The sequence below is a fragment of the Anarhichas minor genome, unplaced genomic scaffold (assembly GCF_050575085.1).
Source record: "Anarhichas minor isolate MPS153535 unplaced genomic scaffold, ASM5057508v1 ptg000022l, whole genome shotgun sequence".
In the NCBI taxonomy this organism is placed as follows: Eukaryota; Metazoa; Chordata; class Actinopteri; order Perciformes; family Anarhichadidae; genus Anarhichas; species Anarhichas minor.
The window spans coordinates 3,670,101-3,690,631 of record NW_027466468.1 but is presented as its reverse complement, the minus strand read 5'-3'; the positions used below and the strand labels follow the sequence as shown (position 1 = coordinate 3,690,631).

Here is a 20,531-nt window from a genome sequence, read left to right as displayed (position 1 = left end):
GGGGGGGGGGTGTACACATGAAGTAAACGGGGGGATAAACAGGTGGTGAAATCACAGATGAATGCTGTATTATGACGTACTGTAGCTCATATGAAGTGATGATGAAAGGACTTTTTTTCTGTTCTGTCATATGTGTGACTAATGGTGTGAACACAGTAAACCAAAGCCTCCAGTTATTCACCGACTGGCTAAACTTAAAGCTGCTCTTTGTTGACGACATGTGATCATGTTGTATTGTGCACTCCAAGTAAAGAAGCAAATAAAGTTCCAATCTCATACGCAAGCCAACACATTATTGTGAAATCTCTACTGAATACGTCGGTGGTGTTGAAATGTTAAACACTATTTTACTTTGAAAAGCATCTTCGTTTATGTGGTCTGAATTCTGCTCTTTGAACTTTTCATGAGATCATTTCAAAAAACTTAATTCGTTAAAAGAAATGTTTAAATGCTAACAAATTCATGAAGGAAATGAAATTGTCTGATAGAAATAAAAAGCTATAAACATGTTGCTAAAACCTTTTCATTTTTGGATATATGATTGTAATTAAAATCTTGAACAAAATGACTGTTACCAAAATAAGATTTAGAAATTCAAACTTCAATGTGTGGATCCCAAGAAGAAGCAATCAAATGTTTAATGCAGTACATGTATGGTATTTATATTTCAACAGGAAGTCGATGGTCGTGCTTAAAATGTTGTTGCTTCCACAGACTTGTTGTAATGTTGTCTTGCGTTAGCATGCACTGTGACCAGGGTATAGTCAGTCAGTAATATGGAGCTCTTGTAACACCCGTGGTGCCTTGAATTGCAATCTGAATATTAGTTTTTTCTGTGCTCTGGTATTTACATGACCTGATGTATTGAAAGTGAGGAGAATAAAGTCTGTTGAAAGCTTCTAAAGGAGGAAATGAAATGTTTCCTTGTTGGTTTTCACTGATTCATCTCCTGGAATGTTACGATTCTTTTGGGAGTTAGTTCAAATGAATTCTAAAAGTGCCACCTCAAAACAATATGACTATCAAAATATGTATTTATGATATATATGTACATTATGTGTATGTATATATATTTGTAAATATATGTATATATATATTAAGTCATAGTCATAGTATAGTATGTCGAAAAAAGATTTTTAAAAGTTTAGAAAACCCTCATATTATAGTATTTGACAGTATTGTATGTAAAAAAACGATGATAAAAGGTTATATATGTATGTCGAGAAAAAGTGAAAAACAAACCACAGTGCAGTATGTCGAAATAAGTCATAAAACAAGTCGTAGTGCAGTATGTCAAAAAAAAATCACAGGTTTCAAAAGTCATAGTATAGTAGTTAAGTAAAGCTTCTTTTAAAAAGGCATGATTCGGTATGTCAGACTGTAGTATGTCGAAAAAAGTAATAGTATAGTACTTCAAAAACAGTCAGGTGAAAGTCATAGTATATGTCTGTTGGAATTTACATCATAACCATATTTAATCATTGCAACCATTAAACGCTGTCCTCACTGCTATATCATAAGAAATCTTAATTATCAATATTAATTCAACATTTACCACTTGGAACACAAAACATAACATAATAACATGCTTATCATTAACTAGTCAATAATCAGTCAGTGATCAGAGTTGTCTTCCTGCTCTGACACGTCCTCCAAATCACCTTCAACCTCCTGTTGGAACAGGTCGAGGGCCTGTTGCACACTAAATCCTGCTGCCATGATGTCAGTCAGCTACCTTCATAATGTTATGACAGGCGCCATTGATTTCCACTGACAATATCTGAATATTAGTTATTCTACCCTCTGGTTTTTACATTATCTAATGTATCAAAACTGTTGATACACAGCACAAAGTAGATTGAAACCGTAATAAAAAAATAAAAAGGGAAATGAAACGTGCGTCCAGCTGCACCTGCTGTGTGTTTGGCCCGTTATTGGATTGAAGCGCTCGAAGCCCGGAACATGCTTCACTGGATGTGGAAATAGGAGACTTGGTGCCGCGTCAACTTCTTAATGTGTCGCTTTAGTGCTGGAAGTTATTCTCCGTGACTCGAGGATCAGCGGTCTCACCCGGTTTGAAGAAAACATGAAATAAAATCAACCAAGAAAGACTCAGAAGACCACACGTATGAGACAGTATTCCACATTTTATTTTTGGATATTACCATAGCTATATGCAACTTCTGACGACAGGTATCAACTACAGAATTATACACTGAATATTTCTGTCGGTTCCAATTTTTTTTTTAGTTTTTCCTTCTTTCCTGCTGCTTTTTGGTCCAGTAACATGTTCTGGTGGCTGATTCTGTGTCACTGAATGTCAAACATTGAAACACATGCACGTCACTCACCCGGATACAGTCGAGTAAGACGACAGTCAGACGGACCCGACAGTATGAATAGGCTTGGTTTGTTTTCAGCTGAGACACCCATACAGTAGTACTAATTATCATAAGGCTAGATCACTGTACAGCTATGCACCAGAGGGCTCACCCGGCTGTTCTAGATGGAGAGACGGAGCACCGTATTTACACTCTATTTACATTTGGTTTGAAAAAGAGAACTCAGACGGCAAACGGAGAGAAAGAAACATCAGACAGAGCTTTCCTGTTTTCTGTTCAGTCCAGTGAGGCTGCACACGTTTGGAATAAAAATAAAATGAAACTAATAAAAATGTTTCTGTACAGATAGCTGCAACACACCGTATAGCTTATTGCCAATGCCCTCAGAGAACCCCCCCCCCCCCACAGACCGTCTGTCTCTGGGCTCCTTTAAGAAGCTGGAAGTCTTATCTTTTATTACATGTCTCTCTCCAGCTGAGCTCTCAGCCCCCCCCCCCCCCCCGCACCACCGTACATGTTTCAAACAGCAGATCGCTTCCGAACAAAAATGTACAAGTCTTTAAAAATAAACTTTACTTTTCAACATACTTTATATATACATACCCCACACGCCCACGTGTACAGTAAGCTTTGGGTGACACGTGGGTGCAGGTGGGACTGAGAGAAGCCAGCGGGGGGGAGGAGGGGTGATGTTGATAGGGAGAGTCAGACACAGCTCATGTTCTTTATCAGCGACACATTTAAAATGTGAATAAAACAAATAGGAACACCTCATTTTACATTGATGGTCAGCAGTAATATTTCAGAATGCACCATAAACACTCGTTCATCAAGTGTCTTTAAATAAAGAGCCACTCAGGTCTAACGGGCTGTAACAGATGAGCTGAAACCATTCTAGTGAAACAACATAAAACAGATTGTCTGAGTGCAGTACGAGTCCAGACTGGAGTTACAAATTAAAAACTTCTCTCGTCTTGCGTGGATTCATAGAAATGAAATCCACTTTATAATCCTGCTGCCGGCCAACATTCAGAGTGTGAGGGGAGGGGAGGGGGGGGGGGGGCAGTGTTTCTGATGGAGGGTCAGCTGCCTGCTACTGTACAGTAGTTACAGTATGAGGGCTGCTGTTACGAGGGAAAAAAGACATTTTAACAATAAAAATGTACTATTTTGAGAAAACACAGCAGTGTTTTGGGGATAAAGTTGTAATTATAAATGTAAAAAGTCATATCAGTCATAACTTTTCAAGAAGGTCACAATATTATGAGAATAAGTTCTTCTGACTTTATTCTTGAAATATTTTGACTTTTTCCTCAAAATTACAACTTTATCAGAAATATGACTTTTTTAAATGACATTTAGGCTCTCTCTAAATATTAAAAATGTTTGGTGAAATTACAACTATTCCGAAATTATTTTGACTGTTGTCTCCTAAAATGACTCGTGATATTGACCTTTTCACCAAATGATTGACTTAAACTCATAAAAACATTTCCCCCCTCACAGTACAGCTAAAAGAAGTGTACTTCTACCTTTATATTCACCATCAGACATTTCAATACGTTCTGAAAGCAGCACACTAGTTGCACTGACGTGGTGAGACGTGAAACAAAAGAAAAGGGTCGTAAGCACACTGACGACAGTTAAAAACAAGCGTTAACAGGAAGGTGAAGGCGGGCTCTGCTCCAGCTGAACACAGCGAGTGATCCGACGTGAGAGGGACTGAGAGGGGGCGGGGCTTCAGATGACCTGGCAGCAGCTGGCCGGGGTCGAGGTACAGAGCAGGCCGTCCCTGGAGCCCCCGCCCCGCTGGATGTTCACGGAGATGGTCTTCTCGCACAGAGGTAGTTGAAGCACGCCGCTTTTCAGAGCGCTCAGGTTGCTGTGAGCGTCCCTGCCGTGCGGCGCCGTTTTGCGGTGGTGGTGGTGATGGTGATGGGGGGGGTGGTGGTGGGTGCGAGGCAGGGCGGCGGTGGTGGGGAGGGTGATGGTGTCCAGGCTCCCGGTGGAGCCGATGCACATCCTCCAGGCTGATTTCTCCTGGATTTTCACGTTCCCTCCCGAGAGGCCGCGAGGGTCTATGATGAACTTACCCCCTCCCCCTCGACCCCCCCGCCCCGCGCGGTGATGCTGCAGCTGGGAGCTGAGGCACAGACTCATCAGCTTCAGGCTCTCCACCAGCTCGGTGCCGCGGCTCACCGTGCGGGACGAGCGGGCCAGAGAGCTGAGGGAGGGGCTAGTGGTGCTACTGTTGTTACAACAGCTGGAGGGGCTGTCCTGTCCTTTGCTGCCCCCTCCTCCTCCTCCTCCTCCTCCTCCCCCACTCCCACCACCCCCACCCCCTCCTCCTCCTCCTCCTTCTCCCCCATTACCACCCCCTCCTGGAGGACTCCCCCTGTCCGGACCAGAGGTCCCCCCTCCTTCTCCGGGAGGCTTGCTCTGCCCAGAGCTGCTGCCTCCCCCGTTGCCCCCCGAGCTGCCGGGCGGCCCCTCGCTGCTGTCCCTCCTGTTCCAGCCGTAGCCGAAGCCCGAGTCCTTATCCAGACGCCGCCGGTGGCTCTCCGAGTCGTCATCGCTCGTCTCGGAGCTGGAGCACGACGACCCCCGGCCCTGACTCTTGCGCCGGTGGTAGCGCTTCTGCGTGGGCCCCGGGGACGAGGAGGAGGAGGCGGCCCCGGAGCCCACGCCGGCGGCGTTACCGGCCATGTTCATCTTGAGGCGGCTGAGCTTGGGCGGCAGGCCCTCGTCCATGTCGAAGTCGTCGTCTGACTCCCCCTCCTCCTCGAAGATCTGGTTGAGCACGGGGGCGCTCTTCCGGGAGGTGAGGCGGTTGGTGATGGATTGGGGCTTGCGCCTCAGGACCACCTGGGTCGGGAGGGGGGACGGGTCCCGCTCTTCCTCCTCTTCATCCTCCACCAACCTGAAAAATGCACAAGACTTTATTTGTTAGATAAAAAGAGGATCGAAGCAACGCCATGCCAGACAATTTAGAAGGGCTGCAACTAACGATTATCTAATATTTTCTACATCAATCGATTGGATTCTTTAAGTCTGATGATACATTGTCAGTGTTTTCTTTTTAGACCGGTCATAGTCCAAAACCAAGAAATATTCAAAAGACTTTTTTCTAAAATCACTACTGATTATTATCAAAATATGGAATCCACTTATTCTGTCTCCTCTGGTTCTTAACTAACTTCTTGTTCAGGGATAAATGGACATAAATGACGACACCACTGAAGCTGAATCCCACCTGAACAGGCACGTTCGCTGCTTGGCTGCTGCTGAGGTGGATGGAGTGGGGGCCCTGGTGGAACCAGACCCAGGAGCGGGGCCCGACGCAGCAGCACCGGCTCCCTGGAATGAGACGGAAATTTAAAGAACATAATAAAATAAAACAGCTACATGCTTTAAAATACATCAAAACAGGATGTTAAGTATCCAGTGCAGAAACAAACTGAGCCAAACATTCCCAGCGATGGGGACGGGACGGGGGGGCGTACCTGTCCCGGAGAGTCGGTGGTGTCCTCGCCGCGGCGGCCCAGCTCCATCAGGCCCTTGGAGCGGTGTCCGTTGAGCAGGTTCTCTGCGCTGCGGGCCGGGGACTGGGGGCCGCCGGCGTGGGAGATGGAGGACGCCGCCAGGCTGTCCTCTATGTCCTGGTGCATGTCCACTCTGGTGGGCCACGACTGCCTGTAGAGGTATGACAGGAGGATCCCACTATGAGTTTCATATTTCATCCATTCAAATAAATAAAAACCTCTTCTTAAGCCTTTGATCAGTAATTATACAGACCAATACAAACGGAGCAGAGAGGAGAGGCGGAAATCAAAGAGTCCACTGAGATGATGGAAATGTCAAACGATACGCTATCTGACCCGAGTGGGACGAATAGATCCACCTCCTCCATCGCTCCACTCTGCTTTGTTTGATCAGGACTCGTGTTACATCACAAGCCCAACAGATGTGAATCTGATTACAGGTTAATTATGTCCACGCTGTGTTTATATTCAGCGTCAGTCATCGTCTCAAAACGCTGCCGCACAAAGGTCACACTTTGTTAGCTAAACCACGGCTCCTCCATTCACCCACAGTGAGTAAGGCCCCCCCCCCCCCCCGATGGAACAGAGTGTGCCTCCGGTCTCTAGACCCGGAAGAGAGGAGGAAGAGATTATCCAGCCGGTTAGTCAGCGTCACAATGGAGAGAGAGAGAGAGAGCTGTGAGATGTCCTAACATCATACTCGTGCAGGATACGTGCCTCCTGTGTAGAGTAAGTGATGGATAGCAGCTTCTCTCCAAACAACACTGAAAGAGTGTCAGCTTTTAGTCATCACTGCTTAGGTCACCATACATACAGCAGGTCAACCCTGTCTCACGTTTAGAGGAACACCTGTTTTGTACCAGACTACAGTCAATTCTTGAGAATATTCAGACATTAGACCCGCAATGGAACATAAATTAAAACACAACTAAAGCAAACATAAAGGACTCTCAGGCTCTGTTAACAGCTAATGTTGTCTAATGGGAGGGAAACCCTGCTGTGTGTTCTCACGTCATGTTGGCTAACATGTTGGTGACATTCTCATGTAAATTAACACAACGGGGAAGATGGAGGTCATGTCCATATATATCGTACCATAAGTGTTTTAAATCCCTCAAACACGTGTGACAGACATGTTATGGAGACAGTTTAAGAATAAACAAGTTAAGCTCTACAGCAGCTAGCTGGTGAGCAGTGAAACAGAAGCCGTGCCAGCATTAAACATCCATTCTGCTGCATCTGATGACTTGCACCAATCATAAAGACATGAATAAAAAACACACCTGCAGTGTGTGATTGGCTGTACCGACATTACAACATATGATCTCAAGTGTTACACCTGCTCACTGGTTGTCTAATGTTTTCCTCCGTGTGGACTGGAGGCCTGCTTACCTCACACACACACACACACACACACACACACACACTGTAATGTATCCGAGAGGCCTTATCCACCGTGTGGGTCACACTGAGCCAATTAGCAGGTCACACTGTACTCTGTACAATCCTCTGCACAGGAGGCTAAAGGCCCATCCCACCAGAGCTCACAAACACCAGCAGCTTCTCCACTACTGAGAGGACGGAGGAGGAGAAGCACCTTCACATGCACCACTTTGTCAAGCGTGAGAATAGAGGTGGCAATAATCATAAACACTTTCTGATGCAGTGTTCCGCGACAGAGGCCAGCTCAGCGTTGTCACTTCCACTGTATGTGCAGGTCACTGTTGCCATGTGCTCACCGTCTGTGGGCAGCTGGAACATGGGATGACTGACTGATGTCTCCTCTTTACCTGTGTTTACCCTTTAAATCTTCAACCATTCCAAGAATAGAGGAAATAATAAACCTTGGACATAAAAAAACCCAAAGGTATTATTCTTAGACTTGTTTCACCACCACAGCTGTCCCGCTGAAGCCTCCTCACTTCCTTATTTGTTCCTGTTCCTTTTATAACTGTACGCCATCCAGCTCTCCCTTCCTGTTAACAGGAACAATGCTGGCAAGGAAGCAAAGATTGGAGCACTTGGAAAGCTGAAGTTATAAACCAGGATGTGTTTTCTTAGTTTATACATTCATGACGACTTTCATCCCTTAACCTCACCAGTGAACGGGAATGTGAAACGTTAAAGGTTCTTTCAGACATTCAGAGCATTAATGGAGCAAAACACAACAAGTATTGTCTTCGTAAAGATATAGTGGAGTAATGTCTACCAGAGCAGAGAATGAAGCGACTCTCCCTCTGTGTGTTGTTATCAGAGCTCGTTTACATAGCCAGGCCGGCAATGTAGGCCTTTTAGTGCATGTTAGTGCATATTAGACTAAATAGAAGAAGTGGACGTAGTTATGCCGTTATGAAGCCTCGAGTTTGGGGTTTTGGCCGTCGCCATTTTGACTTTTTGCAACCGGTGAACCAAAGTGACCATATTTCGACTGCGGAGGAGCGACGTATTGATGCCGAATACAGCCCTGGTAGTGGTAGCGACCTGTCAATCACAGTAGCCCCGCCCTAAAGCATAATTTACTAAATGAACATCATGCTGTATTGAAGAAGACTTGAAACTAGAGATTGAGACCATAAACTCATGTTTACAATGTTTACTGAGGTAATAAATCAAGAGAGAAGTAGAGTCATTTTCTCAGAGACTTCTATACAACCAGAGGAGTCGCCCCCTGCTGGTCAGTAGAGAGAATGCATCTTTAAGACACTTCCGCACTGGCTTCACTCTTCAGAACAGGTAGCACGTAGCACGTAGCACCCACCCTCCGGTTCCATCCATACGTTTACTATCCACTTATCCACGTTGAGAGCTGTGTGGAGGCAATACATTTGATCACATTGTTGGATTCATCACCTTTAAGTCAGGATATGATGGAGTATCTGTTGACTATTTTCCCTCCTACTCCACCTCCTCCCTGAGCCCAGCAGGTGGAGGCCCAGTGACCCCAGAAATGGAAATGAAACCTTTGGAGATCTAACCTAGTCTTAAGCAAATGTGGCAGAGCTCTGCCAAGGGGAGCCAGACAGGCAGTGGAGCGAGATAGGTCAATTACCCTCTTCACGGCTCGCACCGTGACTCAGATTATGATGATGAGCAGTGATAGTTCTGCTTCACTAGAAGAAGAAAAAATCTGGAATGATGCACACGGGCCACAGCCTGAGGAAGGTCGCCCTTCAGCTCAAATAGAAGCTTGTTCCTTTACCTGAAGTGGGCCTTGATGTTGCTGGGACTAGAGGAGCGGGTCTGGACCTCCTTCTCCTGCTTCTCCCTCAGGATCCTCTCTGCTAGCAGGTAGTATGTGGCTGTGATATGGTTGTACTTGTTGGTCTCCAGGGCTCTGAAACAACACAGTCAACTATTACAAATGGAAGACAAGACGTGGGCAAAGGGCATCTTCCTAGGGCAGCAAGGACTATTTTTATTATAGATTAATCGGAAGATTATTTTGTCAATGAAACGATTGTTTTGTCTAGCAGAAGATAGTGAAGAAAAAAGCATTCCCCCAGTGCAAAGTGACCTCGGTATGTGTCTGGTTTTGTCTGACAAACAGCCCAAAAACACAAGATTTTAAATTTACAAAACCAAAAAAAAATGCAAACAATAATTTGATTCTCAAAAAAGTTGCAGATTCATTTTCTGTCCATAGTTTAAGTAACTGTTAAGCGCTTACAATGTAAACATCACTTTCCATTTCATTCACCGCTTGTTCTGTGGAGCATCGATTTTCAACAAGCAGTTCTGATGATGGTACTACTGCAGGTAGTAGTTATAGGGCTCTACAACAATCCAATAAGAGTGCTCCAATATGGAAGCAACAAACAATGACGTCACACAGTCGAACGCTTCTAAAGGCCCAGGCTATAATAACTGATTGTATGATCTGTCCCTATCTGTCAATCACAGTAAGCCCGCTAGGGGTGGGGGGGGAAATCAATACAGCATAGTATCGCGATATTTAGCGTGGCGATATTGCATCGATACACGGAAGCCAAGTATCGATCTTTCATTATATAAACTATAAACTTTTTGGTAGTAGAAAAATAAAATAAATTGCTTTTTCAGTCCACTAGATGGTGCTGAGTTGTTTTCTGGTGAGGTCAGCAAAGGTCCCGGGTCAGCGTGATTGGTAGGAAGTTGGTCAAAACAAAGAGAGACATCGGAGAAAGAAATCAGAAATGCACCGTTAAATCAGACGTCTGGACTTATTTTGGATTTTTTAACAAGGAAGGGAAGAAGGACATGAATATGACACATGAATATGACACCGTCGCAGTGTTTTTTCACCGACACATCTGTGCCCAAGCCCTACAGAGAAGTGAAGCTTAAAGTTGAAGAGTCTTTGAGTACAGCAGAAAGAGTTGCATTAACTTGCGATGCGTGGACGTCAAGCGCAGTGGATTCCTATGTGACTATAACAGCACAATATCTCAGGGGACTGGTGACTGCTGTCTCACGTTCTCCAAACTAGAGCAGTAGCTACACGCAAGTCACACCGGGGCAAACATTACAGACCTCCTGCAGAATGCAGCACAAGATGGGGGATTGCCGACAAAAACCTGGTGGTTGTAACAACGCTTCTAACGTGGGCGTTGCCGTTCAGTTAGCGGGATTCCTGCATGTGAAGTGTTTCGCTCACACGCTCAATCTGGCCTCACAACGGGGTTAAATCTGCCAACAGTAGCCAGGCTCATGGGGAGAGTGCAGCGCAAAACTGTCTCTCTGCCCTCGACGTCCACGCATCGCAAGTTATATAACTCTTATATCCTACTTATATAAGTTATAGTTCATATACTGAGTCCACACGTTTGCATTTAGTTAAGTTGGACTATGTAGTAATACATTCAGTTTGTCAGGTTCATGCCACATTTATGACATTGTTGGTCAGTCTGTCTGCTTGACAATCATATTTTGCTGCAATAAAAATGATTGAAGTGAGATGAACAGACTGAAAACTTATTAGATAAAACATGTTGACACAGTTTTCCTTTGGGGACATCATTTGAAGTTGAAAAAAGTAATAAATCGCAATATATGTTATCGCAATACTCAGAATATCGCAGTATCGTGATAATATTGTATCGCGGGATCTCTGGTGATTCCCACCCCTAAAGCCCGCCCTAAAGCATACTCCTCTTTATGGTCTGTTTGACTCTAAATGGACCATCATTTACTAAATGAACATCATGCTGTATTGAAGAAGACTTGAAACTAGAGATTGAGACCATAAACTCATGTTTACAATGTTTACTGAGGTAATGAATCAAGAGAGAAGTAGAGTCATTTTCTCAGAGACTTCTATACAATCAGAGGAGTCGCCCCCTGCTGGACAGTAGAGAGAATGCAGGTTGTAAGACACTTCTGCATCGGCTTCACTCAGCATAAAGAGAAGCACATTCCTCCAGTAAGCATATTTATGAAAGTGATGCTGCCAACAGCTGTACAGCCTGGAGGAGCCAGAGCATTTCTGTTCTGCAACGTTACAGTAAATAACTCGGTGCCTTAGATACCCTTTTGAGTAGTATGTATCTAATAAATCATTCAACATATTTCTGTTGATTCACACATGTGGTGACCAGTTCATGATGCCTAATGCTGAACAGTGCAGGGCTGCGGTCTCTTGTTCACTACACCGTGTGTTTTTGGTGTATTTTATTTATATATATATATATATCTATCTCAAGTGGGGGCACAGGTAATTGACGGGCAGGCCAGGGCCATTGTGTGCTGTGGTATGAGAGCCACTCAGTACTCCTACCTCTCTGAAGCCGACTGTAGTGAATGAAAACCTCCCAGACTTTTTGTGCCACGCAGTGTGTGGCAGCCAGGCAAGGTCTCTGCTGTGTGACACTTTCAGCTTATGAAAGAGCTACCGTATCAGACAGGAGAGAACGTAGGGTAAAGCACAACTGTAGTGACGACACCCCTCTCTCTCTCTCTCTCTCTCTCTCTCTCACACAGATGCATCAAAGAGTGATGCTCAGTGAGCTGTAGATGTACGGTTTGTCTCTTGTGAGCTTATCCACAGAGCATCTATATGAGAGAGACACTAGTGTGCTCGTCCGTCAGCACACACGTAAGCGCTCCCTGTTGGTGTGAAAACAGATCTATGACGTTGTATTTGTGGTGGTGTTGTAGCTCTGAAGGCAAGAGAGGAGAGACAAGGAAACGGGCGCAAATGGAGAACGTCGACTCGACGCTAGGGTTGCGAAGGGTTGGGGAAATCCTGAAAAATATCTGAAAAAGGGGAGTATTGAATCATTTTCAATTTGTTAAAGTGGACTGATTTGGGGGTAAAACACACCTTTAAGGAGTTTTTCCTGATCTGATGCGAGGGTCCAAGGACAGAGGACGTCGTATGTTGCACAGACTGTAAAGCCCTCTGGGGAAAATGTATTTGTGACTCTAGGCTATACAAATAAAATTCCAACTGTATTAAAATGAGCAACACTGGGCTTTATGTCATGTTAAATGTCTGCCCGTTTCATTGAATTGTAAACAAGCACTTCATTCAGCAGTCGTCATCCTCCAGATCCCGCCTACATTAGCCTCCCCCAGAGTGCAACTGATCCTTGCCTTTGGGAACGCTCACACCAACGCAGGCAACCGGCTGACCGATGCAGACGTGTGTCATGGAGGACGTCCATGGACAGGAGACGGAGGTCTGAGAGGGACATTGTGTTTCTGGAGAGGGGTCATACGGAAGGGTTTGTTGTTGTTGTTCAACTCCACTGTTGATGTTTTTTCCATTTCTATTAGGAAGGTTTACAATGATGTCTGCTTATGACACTATAAATACAAAATGAGCAAATAATTCACCTGTTATTTACATTTTATTACAGTCAGTTCCCGTGAAAAGTTTCCAGTTTGAATATTCAGGTGAGCTGTTAAACTAGGCTGACAGGAGCAGGTGTCAACTTGAAATGGTGACTCTGTAATCAACAGCTGTTCTCCCTTTTATTCCCTTTTATTTTCTCTTATGCAACTCTGTCTCAGCGTGTAGCAGCACACCAGGATTCTCTCATAGCTGCAGGGTAAACGCGTGTGCTGTGTCTTAGTGAAACGGGTTCACTCACATTTTACTCACAAAGGGGAACAGTGTGACTGCCATCAAACTATGACTTTGATAAGATGCCAGCTAAACTACCTGGGTACTGATAGTGAAAGTTCCATCACAATCTATTATTGCCCGTCATTTTACGTGTGTAAATTAAAATAAGACATTGGTGTATTTTGAAGGCAGAGACTGTGATTCTAATCTATTACGCCTTTTGTCAGATTCCTCGAGTATCTCTTCACGGTCCGCCGGCTGCTCTTCATACATCTCTGTAACTAAGAAACAAAGTGGATCAGGCCGAGCCACTACGGGGCTGTGCCCAATGTCTTTATTGTCTTTACATTCAAACTTTCTATGTTTATTCATACAGGTGTGAGCCTCCCTTTGTGTGTGTGTGTGTGTGTGTGTGTGTGTGTGTGTGTGTGTGTGTGTGTGTGTGTGTGTGTGTGTGTGTGTGTGTGTGTGTGTGTGTGTGTGGCAGCAAGTGGAGGAGCAAACGGTTTTGACCGCAGTGAAAATGTGTTTTTTAAAGGCTGAACTCCAGTAAATACAGACTGAATTGTGAAACCTTTCTAGTATCGGTATATTGTTAAGCACTAAATCAAAGTAATCACATGTGGCTGTATGTGGGCTGTGGGTCTGGTTTTCATTGATGTGTGTGTGTGTGTGTGTGTGTGTGTGTGTGTGTGTGTGTGTGTGAGAAAATCCGCTGAATTACCAGTGGTTTTGTACAAGGCTTTTGAATCCACTTGTGTTTGAGCAGGAGGGAGTTGATGACAGTGTTGTATTTCAACAGATAGACAGATAGCCTTTTAGAGCCCTTGGTGACCTACATGCCCCTCAATTGGCCAATCAAAGACACAAGAGCTTAATTACAGTAGATTGGCTTTGTAACGTCAACTGCATATTTCTACTCAGTACCCTGTGTGATGGTCCCTGCTTAGTCTGCTTGTGTCGGTTACTGTGTCTACCTATCCTGTCTTTAGGTGCTGTAGGAGCCTGAGCTGTGTCCTGCCACATCTGTAACACCTGGGCCCAGTGCCCCAAAGGACATATAAATATACAGTATATAGATTGAATATACTTATTTCTGGCCTTTTGTTTTTTACACCTCAGACTTCATTATACGCACACATCCACATGAACACTACAGATGTCACTGACTAACAGGTCACATCTGGATATACCTCTCAGTTTATCTTCTGTATTAGAAGAAATGTCTTATATCTGCTGTCTATATGTCCGTTCCCGTTATTGTCACAACCCACGGCCCGGGTTATGATACTTAGCGATCATTGAAGCAGAAATGCATAAAATAACATAAATTAAGTTGAATAAATCATGTCCAATAAATGTCTGTGCTGTACATGCACCACCGCCCGCTCATCTCCTTCGTTGCTATTGAAAGTAGTTTTGGTCATTTTATTAGCAAAGGAAAGAATTTTCATGAGCAGTTGTGACTGATGAAGATTCTGCAGTTCTGTTTGTGCTCGTCACATTTTAATATACTTGGCAAATGGCCAAAGGAAAGGCAGGGCGTAACAGCGATTATGCAAACCAAGGGTGCCAATGTTACGAGGATGAAAGCACGTCTTTGAGCTCTACACTGCTGTTTGAACACCAGAGAGACAGACATCACACAACTTACTCCACTATGGCCTCTCGGTCGGCGATGTCTCCGAGCACCATGCGCTGGATGATGCTGTTGTGTTCCTCGTCCGACAGGCTCTTGTGGGAGACCAGGGGAGTGTTGTACTTGGTGGCCGGGGACGGGTCGACCCCCTGCAGCCAGGCATGGCTCTCAATCTCCTCCAGGGAGGCCCGTCGCTTGGGATCCCTCTGGAGCATGCGGTCTATCAGACTGGAGCATGGAGGAGACGAGAGTGAAGGGGTAGGAGGAGAGGGAGGATAAAAGAGAAAGAGCACACGCTTAAAATGTATCGGAATTCAAGAGACACAGAAATCCTGTGAAATGATCACATCATATTTATGCGAGTGTTGTGAGGGACGTGGTCTCAATCGCACCAACTGGACATTCGGTTCTGGTTGAGTCTATTGTTTTTCTAACCCACTTTAGATTAAACCACACCCACTTCTCTATGACGAACGGCTCGACGTAGCGACACCGGCCCACTATCCGGCTCATTTTCTGTACCCAGTGTGGCATGAAAGCATGGTGGAATTAGCAAGCTGGCTAGCTAACTAGCCAGGTGCTAAATGAGCACAATGTAATGCTTCATCCACACGCTTTCAAGTCCACAGAAAGAAGTGAAGGGGCATGTGCTGTGCTACACTTGTTATGGAAAACAAGCCGAACAAAGTTGTCACTCGTAATTCCACATGGCATCCAATCACACGGTCGCGTTGAAAAAGAAACCCGATAGACCGGTTCTGGTTGATGCCGGCGGTGAGAGCATAGGGGCTCCTGGGTGTTGAGGACTCCAGGTGCATGCTTGTGAAGAAGCTTACTGACTGCTTCCCAGGTGCTTAAAGGTCGCCATCTGCTCCGCTGGCTGTCTCTTCCGCCTGAGGGAAGAGACCCATCAGGACCGCGTTGTCAGAACGATTGACAGCTGACTGGTGTGGCTCTGCTCTGCTTCTCACTGTGTTAACACCGTCGCACCACTCTTGCCCTAACAGTGCTGATCTGTTGCTTCAGTTTGTCTGATCAGAAGATTTTCGGGGGCTGGGTTTTTCTTTCGTATCTGCGGTAGAGATTAACCATTTTTATGCAGATAAAATAAAGCAACTATAAAAGTTAATACACTTAAATTATCGACATGATATGAATTAAGTGGGAGGATGCGACTCCTGAAACTGACGTGATGCGATCCACTAGAGAGAAGATGTATCACTCTCTGCTGTAGACCCAAAGCATCCTAAATGAGCCTCTTCCATTGAAGATCATGTTGGACCAGAGCTGTTTGCCCTACAACAACAGAGAGGCAGTGAAAAGGTCAATCGGTGTTACAGAGTGATGCGTCTTTTACCTCATAAACAAAGTTACTCACATAATTAATGTCCATCAGAGTCCGCTTTTTATGACTTACCCCTGGGGCTGTCACAATTGTCAAACAGTGGTGATTAAAGATTACATCTTTCTGTTCCGTTTCATTTTATGCCACGCAGCGATGTATTGTGTTTGTAACGACACATAAATCCATGTTGTTAATATTTGCCCACCGAGATGATGCGATCGTCAACTAATCTTCAAATAGTTTGCTGAAACAATGTTTCGTCTCTCGCTGCACACAGATGTATTTTAAATAGCTTGTTGTGAAACTGTTGCGTAGGCCAACCAGGTGTCCAGAACACCTGGTTCAAGACAGATATTCATGTAGAAAGAGGCTTTGTTTGTATTTTCAAAAGTTAAAATGCAACGGGGGAAACACAAAGCCAGTGTTGAGCTGAGTTTGTACTCGTAGTGAAGCCGGAGCGAGGCGCACGTTACATCTACAGTCTATGTGCATATCTCTGAGCTACACTTTGTGTCTCTTGATTCTTCACAGTTCGTTTTGTTTGTCTCCCCTCTGGTCTTTCGGAGAATAACAGAGTATAAACGCCTCCGTTCATGCTCGGAGCTGCTGCTCTGTCTGCGGAGTAAGCGCGAGTCTAAACAAAGCTGTAATTGGTCGGGATGGAGAACCACCTTCACTTTGTAAAACACAGCAGCTGGGTCTCATATGAGCTAGAAACAGCAATAAGACTGTTTTTTTTCTCCTGACATTAGAACCTTGCTGTGTATACTACACTCAACCCAGCCGATGGAAAGCAACCAATTCACTTTCTATTTGTTGCCACATTTGTATCTTTGGCTTTAAATTCCCTCGATTGTAGAATCTAACGATTATGCTAAATGATCGAGGTCAGCTCTACTAATCCCAGTTATGTAACCAAGTTCAATACGACCCATTTTGTCGCTGTGAACCACCGTATGGAGCAGATGAGGCATTGGATGCATGGAGCGGGCTGTAATGTACGGTGACAGACTGTACGAGACATCGGCCTCGACAGAGCCGAGGATGTGGAACTACAGCTGCCCGGCTGGGAGCTGAAATTCAACACAAATGACACCGTTGAAAGCCGAGATTGCAATTTCATAGGATTAGATGGGATATGGAGTCTAGTGGGAAGACTAATATTAATATAGGGAAAAACATCATGCATCCAGAGACCATCTTTATCATCTGCACAATAAGGCGGACAGATGACAGACTGACAAAGGGGAAACATAAACGTGTGACAACAAAGCATAACTTTTTCCAAATGGAGAAGATCTTCATGAGGGAACTTAACGTGAACAAATCTATTTGGAGTAACATAACCTGGACTGTCAAGACCTTGTGCAGTAGGTGCTGTCTGAACTACAGGACCCACGATACCGTAGGGTGACTTGAACCCCACATGGAGTACGGGACGGGACTGGTTTTATTGACGAGGGGAGTGGAACAAACCCATCCACCCACATGTTGACACGTTTAGACTAAAGCTGAGAAACCTGCGCAACCAAGCCGGTGCCTCATTTTGAGCTTTACTAAATCCATTTCCCCCCCCCCAACTCTCTCCAGTCCTCGAGTGTATTTGTGCTACAGTGGGAGCAGACCATGGGATGGATGCTGGAGGATAACAGGCTGGGCAGAGCGGCCTGTCAGTCATGCTGGGGATTAGGGCTCCCTGAGGACCACAGCCAGCAGCAGCAGCAGCAGCAGCAGCGGAGGGGAGATAGAGGTGGAAGCCCCCCTATCTGCACACTGATGGCAAACACTGCAGTACTACCAAGTAGTTTCCACAATCACACTCAAAGTGATACAGTGTGGAGAGAAGCACGGACATATATGGAGACAAATTAGGATTAATGACGGTGATTGATGGTTTTTATCTTATTGGTCAGGGTCAATGCTCATCAGCTTGACTTAGACTAGAAGGCTCATTTTTATCGGTCATATCTGGCTGGATTTTAAAAAAGACACCCTAAAAATAGATATAACAACACTTAATAGGCTTAAGTTAACATTACAACACTACAAAACATAATGCATAAGTTAAAAAATAAGCACAAGTGGATCTGTGAGCCCTTTGGTCCATATTCTTCCAAAATACTTAATCATTATCAACAATTCCCCTGAACAGACCAAAACCAACAATGATTTTTTTTGCTAACTTGCATGGCCTGTGAAGCGGCTGAGTGGCGGTGAAGTGCGGCCTGCAACGAGCCGCCATTTAATGTTTGTGGAAAAGCTGCGGCCGTTCAATGCTACAGTGTAAACGACAAATCTGTGTTTAAATGAGAAGGAGAGATAGCTAACGTCCGGTATACTAGTATCGGATCGGTCTGTCTCGGCCGATTCGCAAGTTCGGGTATCTGAATATGTTGAAGCCCTACACAGACTTGATACGCTACACACACGATTTCATGGATGCAAACCAAGGCAACTAGGCTGTACAGACTTTGTACATACAGGCCCCTAACACAACGCAACAACCACGGCCTGCAGCAGAATACGCACACTCGCCTATGTCTCTCGCTAACACGACACACAGACCTTGGCTCGGCTTCTTCCCGTTGCCGTCCTGGTATCCGAGAAGAGGAGAGACAATGTCCTGCTTTAATCTGGGGTTCTCACCAAAGACACCGGATCTAATGTTCACAAAGAGGGTCCGTTTAGCTCCACAAACAAGGCGTGAAGACGGGCTCGCTTCATTTACGGTGTAAAATCCTCTCTCGCACTCATTCTTCATATTTGTGAATACATGTTTTGCAGTTTGAACAATGGAAACGGCTGCAGTACACTTTTAAAGCTACAATTGCAAGTGACAAATAACTAGTGACTTCTAGAGACCCTACAAACAGCTGTCTTGTCCCATCCGTCTGCCTCTCTTTCTCTGTCCCATGGGACCTACACAGAGAGATGGTACTTCGCAGTCACACAGCCTGTTTTTCTACAAGTTGCACACACACACACACACACTAGTGTATAACAGTCCACACATTCCCACAGGAGGGCTCATCCAACCGACCCACGAGCCAGAGAAACTGTTGGTGTGTGAAAAGGACATGCGAGAGAGAAATGTGCATCGAAACAAGGCGTAGATATTAAACTCTGTTCCAACAATGGATATCAGCAGGCAATGAACTGACTCAATCTCTGTCGGTGATGTGTGTGAGACAAATACAAGAGGAGGGAGGGCCGAGTGTTTGTGTGCAGTCCCGTGTGGTTCGTACAGCGATGACAGGAAACGAAGGAACGCCGTGTTCTGTTTGGTCGATCAGAAACACAGCCACGCACACGTCACGCTGCGACGGGAGCACAATCGTCTGTTTTTATGAGTGGATCGGAAGTGGGGGGGGCGGGGGGGGGGTGTAAAGCAAACATTTTTCTATAAAGCCTAATCCCCTGAGAACAAAATCAAGGACGACAAAAACCAAACAAAGCTCAGAAGGAGGAGAGTGAGGCGGTGAATAATTAATTAATTGAGGCCCGTAAATGCATTTTGGTGAGTCGACGGGGACCAGAGAGTAGAAAGGCCTCCGCTCACATAGAGACGAGCGACGAACACAAACACACATGTCGAGGAAAACTGGCAGTCAGGAAACAGGGATGCAGATCTCATGGGAGTTCTTATTTAGAGGACGAGTGCATAAAAGAAAAAACAAGCCAATAGGACGCTTGCAACAAACCTCGACCTTTGTGATGCCGATGTCTAAAACTGAGCCCGTTTAAAACTCAAAACGTGTCCCCCTAACCTCGTAACTTACAACGACTCGGACTCTGTGCTCTCCTTCTGTCAAAGAGTGCATATAAGTAGGTAAAATACAAGCCACTTAACCACTCAACTGAATAGATCAGCTGGTGTGCTACCAGCTCCACATGCTATTTTTTCAAAACTCATTTAAGGTGAGACACTACGGTGCAGAAACAACAGGTGTTCCTCCAGGTGGCCACGGTGTTGACATGACGCCCTCTCTACATTAAACATGTTGGTATTTCAACAAGGCAGTTTCTTTTCACTTGTGTCAGCAGCTCTACATAGAAGTGCATTTCTTGCTAGAATTCCCACAATGACCAGGAAAGAAATAAAGACACGCACACACACACACACACACACACACACACACACACACACACACACACACACACACACACACACACACACACACACACACACACACACACACACACACACACACACACACACACACACACACACACACACACACACACACACACACACACACACACACACACAGGTGTAGTACTCCAGACGTATCGTGGGGCATCAGTGGTGCAACAGGCGTGTTGTTCAGCAGAGCAGAATGATTCATTGAATTACAGCAGACATTGTGATGTAATAGAACGCAATGTTCAAATCGCAAAAGCTGCAATTAAAAATATATTTTCTAATGCTACTTAATCTAACCAGCCAGAGGGGCCGGAAAAACGTGACCCCGTGAGCTTCACGTGCACACAAGCTGCCCTACGCCAGAGTCCAGTACCGAAACATCAGCCCGCAATTATCTCAGAGTCAAATCCGGACCCCGGCCCGGTTATAAATTAGTAAAAACCTGGAGTATTGACAATAATGAATAAGAATAAG

The 20,531-nt window shown here is 45.1% G+C and overlaps 1 protein-coding gene across 1 annotated transcript in view; it reads right to left on the bottom strand.

The window, feature by feature from the left end:
* Window positions 1-2,127: 2,127 nt before the first annotated feature.
* snrka (SNF related kinase a) overlaps window positions 2,128-20,531 on the bottom strand; it is a 45,351-nt gene continuing 26,947 nt past the window's right edge. Inside the window, exons 4-8 of the mRNA XM_076096469.1 lie at window positions 14,584-14,796; window positions 9,084-9,218; window positions 5,846-6,035; window positions 5,596-5,699; window positions 2,128-5,262 (exon numbers count right to left, since the gene is read on the bottom strand). Of these exons, the coding sequence (XP_075952584.1) occupies window positions 4,083-5,262; window positions 5,596-5,699; window positions 5,846-6,035; window positions 9,084-9,218; window positions 14,584-14,796 (1,822 nt within the window). The 3' untranslated portion in view covers window positions 2,128-4,082. The remainder of the gene's footprint in view (window positions 5,263-5,595; window positions 5,700-5,845; window positions 6,036-9,083; window positions 9,219-14,583; window positions 14,797-20,531) is intronic.